Source organism: Chenopodium quinoa, unplaced genomic scaffold, assembly GCF_001683475.1.
Source record: "Chenopodium quinoa cultivar QQ74 unplaced genomic scaffold, ASM168347v1, whole genome shotgun sequence".
Lineage (NCBI taxonomy): Eukaryota > Viridiplantae > Streptophyta > Magnoliopsida > Caryophyllales > Amaranthaceae > Chenopodium > Chenopodium quinoa.
Window position 1 is genome coordinate 1542312 of NW_018743285.1, and position 8895 is coordinate 1551206.

Genomic DNA, 8895 nt, shown 5'->3' on the forward strand with positions numbered 1-8895 from the left:
CGGATGCACTGTCAAAATTAGCATCATCCGCCTCCTCTGATACTCCTCGAACTGTTTTTTGGGAAGTAATGGAGAAGAGAAGCATCGAGGAAGACCCTATTGGAATCTTAGACAGAAGCTTAACCTGGATGGATCCAATCAGGGCATATCTGACAAAGGGTACCCTGCCGGATGATCATCAACAGGCGGCAGCACTGAAAAAACGAGCAACCTGTTTTGAAATAATAAAGGGAGAACTTCACAAAAGGGGGTACCTTCAACCCTTCTTAAAGTGTGTTACTCCAGAGAAGGGACGAGAGATACTAGACGATCTTCACTCTGGTTACTGTGCTTCTCATATAGGCGGTAGGACGTTTGCTCAACGGGCAAGGCGGCAGGGCTACTTTTGGCCTACTTTAGAAGCAGATGCAATGGAGATGGTGAAAAAATGTGACAAGTGCCAAAGGTTTGGCAAGCTAATTCACCGTCCGGCTACTGACCTCACTACTATTCATAGCCCACTACCGTTTGCTAAGTGGGGCATGGACATTCTGGGTCCATATACGCCTGCTACAGGCGGAAGGAGGTACATACTTGTTGCCGTCGACTACTTCACTAAATGGGTAGAGGCGGAGGCTGTAAAGGGAATCAAGACGAAGGATGTAATTTCATTCATTTGGAAAAATGTCATCACTCGGTTCGGGGTTCCCATGTCTATGGTTTTTGATAATGGTCCCCAATTTGAGACGCCTGTTCTCAAAAGCTGGTTGGGTGACCAAGGAATTGCACACTACTTTGCATCTGTCGGCCGTCCACAAGCAAACGGCCAGGTAGAAGCCTTTAATAAAATCATCTCAGACGGTCTTAAGAAAAAGATTGAACGAGCAGGCGGCCTATGGGCGGATGAATTACCACATGTCTTCTGGGCCATTAGGACGACTGAAAAAGGGGCGACTGGAGAAACTCCATTCCTCCTAACTTATGGTGCGGAAGCTGTTCTTCCAATAGAACACTACGATCCGACTCTTCGAGTAATGCTATATGACGAAGAGGCAAACTGGGAAGCCATGCGCCTGGCATTAGACTCACTTCCTGAAAGGAGGGGCAATGCTGTCTTGCGCCATGAAATTTACCGCCTACTAACAAATAGTCGGCTACTCTCCATGTTTAAATTCTTACTTAAGAGGGGCATGCCGTCTGTACCTTTACAGTCGGCTACTCTCCATTGAGTATTTTACTGTCTTCAGAGGGGCATGCCGTCTGTACCTTTACAGTCGGCTACTCTCCATTGAGTACTTTACTCTATCTTCAGAGGGGCATGCCGCCTGTACTTTTACAGTTGGCTACTATCCATTGAGTTTTACTCTATTTTCAGAGGGGCATGCCGCCTGTACCTTTACAGTTGGCTACTCTCCATCGAGTATTTTACACCATAAGGGCATGTCGTCTGGACATATAGTCGGCTACTCTCCATAGAAGAAGGCCGACTGGTTCCAAACACACAACCACCCCCCTTATACTTAGCTAAAAAAGATTAGGGCCTGGCCGACCCTGTGCCTAACAGGCGGCTACCCTCCTTTTACTTAGCACCTACGTTCACCAAGAACTAACCAAGGCCACAGGCCGAATGATCAGACCAGGCGCCAAGCCAACTGATCAAATCTTCAAAACTAATACGACCTGTCCCAACATCATAGCAGGCGTCCGGCGGCATCCCTCCGGATGAAATTCGTCGCAGAGAGCAGCTCCCTTTTGGGTGGAACATTGCTCTATAAACTAATTACACGGCACCTATACGACTGCCCCCAAGGGAAACCACGTAGCCGTTTTTGAGACAAGGATAACTGTATCACTAACCAAACCAGTGGTAGCAGTTGACATCTGAGTCAGATGACCGCCTGTATTACTTGGGATAAATGCAGGGGGTACCTCTTGAGTTAATATCCAACAAACATTGGCGAATCAAGGGGTCTAGCCGGCCTCCGCCGTCTGGTACCTCTACTTCTCAAGCAAGAGTGACGGCGACTGAGTAACACCAACGTTAACTCATAGTCACTCCCTCAAAATTAGTATGGAACCTAAAAGGTTTGAGTAGACCGCCTGTTTTTTGGCAAACAGGGGCACTCAAACCCCTATTCCTACTAGGTAACCTCTTGAGTTAATAGCCAACAAACATTGGCGAATCAAAAGGTTCAACCGGCCTCCGCCGCCTGGTACCTTTACTACTCAAGCAGGAGTGACGGCGACTGAGTAACTCCAAAGTTAACTCATAGTCACTCTCTCAAACTTAGTATGGAGCCTAAAAGGTATGAGTCGTCCGCCTGTTTTTAGCAAACAGGGGCTCTCAACCACTACTCCTGCTAGGTTAACAACTTATGAGTTAAAAGCCAACAAACATTGGCGAATAAAGGGGAACAACCGGTACCCACCACTTGATACCTCTACTACTCAGTTACTTGGCAACTAGGTAACAATCATGTTTACTTGGTCAAACCACTTTCCTACTTGGTAAATTTTATAAATGACAGGACCGCCTGCCTAAAGGGGATCCAGTCTTTAAAATGGTTCGAATACCAACTGGATAAATGGCCGACTGATCGTCTAGCCTGGAAACAGACAACCAGTCGTCCAGGGGCATAGGCGGCGTGACTAACTATCCTACCTGTCTGCAACTATCGGCTATGTAAAACAGTCGGTATATTGAACAATTGGATATCAGAATATTCAATACTTAAACAAATTTGAAGCAAAACAAAAAATTCATTTAAATGAAGCCGGTCATTAAAGACCGACAAAATATTTAGAGCCCCAGCCCCCTGGCCGAATAAATACAAAACAAACGGCACGAAGGCCGTGGAAAGAATACATAAAGCTTAAGAAGGGGGCAGATCTTCAATATTAGCAGCTGCCGCCTGGTCAGCACTCTTCTTGCTGGACTCGGCTTCAGCTGCATCCTTCTTTGATGCATTACCCCCAAGCGGCACAAGCGGCACTACCGGGTCCTCCTCCTCCAACGCTTCCTCCAACGCCTCTGCCTCAGCAGCCGCCATGATCTCTTGATTATATGTGTTAGAACACTGACGGTACGTTTTTTCCCATGAGGCAAAGTCGGCATTGGGGAAGAGGCGGCCCCAAGTCATGCGCTGGATTTGAGCAGAGTCTTCCATCATCTCCCGGACCAGCTCTTTCTTCTCTTGCTCGGCCTTTTCCGAGAGCTCCTGGGTAAGACTCTTCTCCTGGGTCACCAGGCGTTCCTTTACGTTGGCCAAGGATTTCTCCAAGGCTTCGTATGAGGACATCTTGTGGCGAAGAGGTCTCAGCTCGGCCTTGAGGTTGTTGATGGTCGCCTCCAGCTCGCCATTCCTCTTCTAGGCCGCCTCTAACTGAGCCCGGATAGCGGCGGTAGCCTGCGCCTGATAATAAAGAATATCAATGGTCAGAACTTTATTTTGGGCAATTTGAAACATTGCCTTATCACAGTTAGAGGCGGCCATAGCTTTTGCAGCCTTTACCTCTTTGTTCTTCCGGTCAAGCGGCTTGCGAAGGCCGTTCACCCGGAGGAGGGCCTAAGTAAAAAGGGGAACAGGCGTCAGTTTCCAAACAAAAAGAAAACAGGCGTCCTGGAATTCAAATACTCAAAAATATGCTAAGTATACCTCAGCAAGGACCCCTGCAATCCCGTCTAGGTCAAGGGTGCCGACACCCCTGACCGCCTCCCTTTCAGCTGGAGGAACGGCCTTGATCATAGACTTGGCCACCTCGACCAAGTCAGGCTCCTGAGGGCCGGCTGCATCAAGCATAAACAAACGGATTAGACCTAGTAAAAAAGGGAGCAAGTCTAAAATTTACAAGGACAACTTCATACTTCTAGGCGGCCCAGCTGGAGTTTTAGAAGAAGTGGCCGGCTGTTTCTCAGCCGCCGCATGTTTCCTGGCAGAACCAGGAGAGCTCGCAACAGTCGTCCTCCGGGCCTTTGGGTCCGGCTGTTGTGAAGAAGAAGCTCTTGGAGCGCCCGTCTAAAAAAGAAGAAAAAAGTCAGTATATGCATAAACACAACTCCAAAAAGAGGGTGAAAGGTTCGAAGCCCACCAAGGGTGCCCCCTTCTTGGGGGAGTCGGTTGAAGCTTGCTGCATGATGGAGGCCCGCAACATGGCCGCCGCAGTCTTGGAGGCGGTAATTTTGCTCATGGCGTCCGCTGCAAAAACAAACAGCAAAGTTAATAAAAGTTATAACAAAAATGCACGGAACAACAGAGTATTCGACAGGCCGACTACCTCTTGAGGACCGACTGCTGAGGCCACAGGCGGCCAAAAAGTACTCGTCGTAGAGCCATTTGAAGATCGGGACGCAGTGCAAGGGTACTTGCTCTCGTACCCCTGAAGTAGAGTCGACCCTCGACTCTACTTTAAAGAGTCCTTTATCCAGGATCTCTTTCTTAGCTTTGGGGGGAACAGGCGGCATGCTGCGGCCGCCTGCAAGAAGGGGCGGATTCCTGTTCCACCTGTTGAGGCGCTTGTTCAGCTCCGTGTCTGAACTCTCAATGATGAAGAAGGTGCACCGCCAGTCCTTCCATTTGTTTGCTTTACCTCTCGTCATGAGGTAGCCCCTGTGGCTCGTCAATTGATACCAGCCGGTACCGCCTGCCTTAGGGGTCCGGCTGAGGTAGTTCATGTGGGCGAAAGCCTCGAAGCTCAGCTCCACCCCGTGCAGTTCGCACCCGGCCACATAGCCGAGTACGTTGACCCAGGAGTTCGGGGCTAACTGCCATAACCCCAACTCATACCCATCCAAGATCCGCTGAACAACCGGATGTAATGGGAAGCGCAGCCCAGCCTTGATGGCCGCCTCGTAGCAGCCAAAGCAGGCGCTATCATAACTGGTACCAGCTGGCCAGACGACTGTGTCTTCTGGATCCGGCACGAACACTAAAAAGCCGGGGCCCATTGTGTGGTTTGCGATAAAGCTCTCCACTTTCTCTTGCATGGCTGTGATCCGACCCCGAGGTACCGTGCAGTAGTATGGGGTATTTTGCTCTCGGTAAGAGGCGGATGGCTCCGCCCAATTGTCCCCCTTCTCCACTGCGTGAGAAAGCCTCGCCTCTTGCAGGCGACTGTTTTTCTCTTCTGTGTCCAGAGAAGCACGGCTAGAAGAGCTAGACTCGGAATCGTCCTCTGACGAGTCCGAAGAGGACGACTCCTCCCCTCTCCCGGAGGGGCCCGCCTCCTCTCCTTTAAAAGGAGCAGGAGAGAATGAAGAATTGTCAACTGAGAAATGGGAAGGGGTCACTTTGATTCCTCCCTCAGAACAGCCGGCTTTCAAGCCGCTTTGTTTCACTTCCACATCTGACGCCTGGTCAGATGTTTCACTAATCGGCACCCTGCGGGAGGAGCCGTCTGAATTTGAGATCCTGGCAGTCTTTTTTGTTCTGGCCATCATGCTCTGCATAGACACAGATACAGTCGGACTTTGTATAAAGGGCAAAGATGGGTCCGGAAAAGGGCAGGCGACACTCCTAGTCCTAGATTCAGCCGTCCCCGGTGACCGACTGATCACTAACCTAGGTCGTGTCGTGTGCTTCCGTGGTGCCATTTCAAAAAAGAATAAAATAAAGAGAAAATTTAGAGTAAGAGAACCGACGGTTACCTGAACGAGTGACGGTTGATGAAGTTCTGAAAATCCTTTGCAGTCGGCTTGTCAGAGCAGGCGGTAGGCAGAAAGAGTCCAAAATGTCAGAGCAAGTTCAGGGGTCCGAATGTTCTCTCACAAAGTTCTCAAGTGTGAATGACTGAAGTCAACACTCCCTTATATATAGGCGAAGTGGGAAGGCGAAGGGTCACTTCCAGAATTCAAAATTTAGGCGGGAGAATCTCTCGGCCTTTCGCCGAGTGACACCTGTAGTAGGCCGTCGCCTGTTACAGTGCGGCACCTGTCACAGGTAACACGTGACCAGTCACGTGCCACCTGTGAGGGGCAAATGATTAGGGGATTTTGCTCCCACCAATCGGAATGCGCCACGTGGGCCAATCAGGTCCTGCCAAGTGTCCCCCAGTTGGAACTGTCAGGGCTTGCCACGTGGCACGCGCTTATTCGTCCACCTTGGACCTATTATGTCATGACACGTGGCATACTCCATGCCTAATGGAGAAACCGGCCACCCAGGCCCAACTTCCGAGGGAAGCCCAATCAGCCCTAGGTTAACCTAAACCTAGGATTGACACGTTTCCCAAGGTTATAAATACCTCCCTTAATCCTCATTAAGGGGGGATTACAGAGATAACAGGCTGATCACGCTAACAAAGCAGATTACCTACATTAAACACTCTCACCTAGAGAGACCCAATCACTTTAATTTCCGCATTAATTACTCCTTAATCAAGTACTAACTTGACCGTTGGAGGCGGAGCTCCCACCACCAGGAGTCTCCGTTGTTTTGCAGGTACAGGCGTCCGGTTCCAGTCTCGGAATTGTAACTCTCCCGCAGGACATCAGAAAACCCCGAAACAGGTATGACTCGTAAATGACAATTCAATGCATGATAAAACAATGTAGGGAAAATTCAACAAATTAAATAAAATAAAGAAGACACATAAATTACTTAACATGACAATAAAACAAACTTCATACACTATTAAAACATGACAATAAAACCAACTTAACATGACAATAAAACAAACTTTAATACAAACTTAATACAACATTACAATATCAAATACATTATTAAAAGTAAACTTAACACACCATTAAAATACAATAACATTAATTAAACTTAAACATAAAATACAACCATACCCAAAGCTAAAACATTACACTTAAAATTAGAGTTAATTAACTTAAACCCCTCGACCATACACTTGTTGGATTAATTCTTCCTTGCACGCCTCTTCAGCAGGGGTCAGCAATGTAGTCTTTGCTAAGAGAGTTAGCAGCTGATCAAAATTCATCTTCCTCTCTTGTAATTCAACTTGCTTTTGTTTTCTCTTTTCTTTCTCCTTGTCAAATTCCAACCTCTACTGTTTCAATTCAGAATTGCCTCCCTTTCTCTAACTTAAGTACACGCCTACATTTGTTCACCAATGGTAAAAAATGCACTCTCGGAAACCACCGCTTTGCCCCTATGCTTAGCCTTTGCTTTTTTTTACATCGTTGGGTCGTGGTAGACCTCCTGACGAGAAACCGTCATTAGGGGCTTCATCCCCAACTTCAGCCCTAGACCTTTTACCACTTCCACTATTATCTTCCTCGTCATTAGCACCACAAGCCTTTCTTTCCTCATTTGACAAAGCCCATCTTAGCTTTGTCCTCCACTTTGGATCATCCTTAACAATTTCAACTTCGTGAGGAAAAGTAAAATTGTGACCAGTAGAGATATGAAACAACTTGGATGCATTTTTAATTTGGTCAACTTCGTTGTAACCACTTCCACTTTCCAGAAGTTTAGCCACTTCCTCATAGCAAGATTGCCACTGTAGTATATCTGCTGCCATTCTTCTCCAATGCGACTCCAAACTCTTCAAAGCTCTTGGCGAGAGTATATGCGGCTTCTCCTTTTGAGTGTTGTTATGTGCCTCATGTATTTTTCGCCAAAGCTCAGATGCTTTTTGGTTTGTGCTTGCAATCGCACATTCACTTATTTCTAAATACAATCCAATTAGAGCATCATCCTCTACAACTAACCAAATGCGACTTGCTTTAGCGGCTGGAAGGTTGGTCTGCATTCTTGGAGCCGTTGGAGGGTATTGAGGTGTCTCCAGGACATTTTCTTCTTGAGTATCAAAATATTGAGAGTTGCTTCCTTGATAAACTAGAGGTGTTTGTTGTTCATAGTAATTATTTTCAGGTTGATTTTCTACTGTGTTTGTTGTGGTGAAGGAATTTGTAAAGATGTGTTTCCTAATCTTTGTAGAAAAAGTTGAAATTGGGAAGTGGTAAGGAAGTCATCACCTAAATCAGCAAAGTGTTGAGAAATTTGAGAGAAATTAGGATTGTTGGGATCCATTAGATTGTACTAAAAGATAACAATTATTATAATTACTAAAGATAATTAGAACGTAAGAACAACAATTTTTATAACTAATAAATAGAAAAGATTAATTAAAAAAATAGACTTAACAAAAATACAATAACTTTGATATAAAATAGATAAAAATATCTTTAATAATAATTTAGATGATAAAAAGAAAATTAATTTTGTAGTAGAATTGGGAGATTATTAAATATAGAGGATTGTTATGATTTTTTGTAAGTATACTAAAATATATGGAAAATGGATGTCAATTTATAGAGGAAATTTTTTTATAACCGTTGGTAATTTTTTTATTTATTTAAATTTTAAGCATGAAAATCGGTTTAAAAAGAAATAGCCGTTGTAAAACAGTGCTGAATTATAATTGGCCCTCAGCGCTGACAAGGACATGTGTCAACGTCTCATTGGGCATGCTGATGCGCTTTGTCAGCGCATCAATTATAGATGAGTTTTGAGGTGTGGAGGCCCAAAACTCGGTGTTTTGGAGTGCAGGAAGCCAAAAAAAACATAAATGAGTAGCAAGTGGTGGTGGGGCTCACTTGCTACTGTTCATCTAGATTTTTCCTCATGTAAATGCCGCTGATTATTGTTTAGCTAATTATAAATAGTTAATAGTGTCCTTGGGGTGGTCCAAATTTACTCAATTCATTTAACCTCATCTGATGCACTATATGTCGGACATACCTCTCTTTGACTGGCCCTCATAGATTATAGTCAACGTTAAATGCACTGAATCTATATTCAATAAGTCCTTAATACAAGCCTATTAGAAGAGAGGCCAAATATAATTTTTGCGCCACTAAAATGCAAGTCAAAAGCATAAGAGTACTACACAAGTGTAGTAGTATACCGTATCATCAAGAATATCCATAGTGCATATAAAAAAAAAAAA

The 8895-nt window shown here is 45.5% G+C and overlaps 1 protein-coding gene across 1 annotated transcript; it reads right to left on the minus strand.

Moving 5' to 3' along the window:
- Positions 1–7098: 7098 nt before the first annotated feature.
- LOC110735615 lies at positions 7099–7695 on the minus strand. Its single transcript, XM_021915803.1, has one exon. The coding sequence runs from the start codon at positions 7693–7695 to the stop codon at positions 7099–7101; it is 597 nt and encodes a 198-aa protein (XP_021771495.1).
- Positions 7696–8895: the final 1200 nt, after the last annotated feature.

Excerpts from the sequence above, each read along its gene's own strand:
- LOC110735615 (XM_021915803.1), bottom strand. The coding sequence starts at position 7,695 with ATGCAGACCAACCTTCCAGCCGCTAAAGCAAGTCGCATTTGGTTAGTT.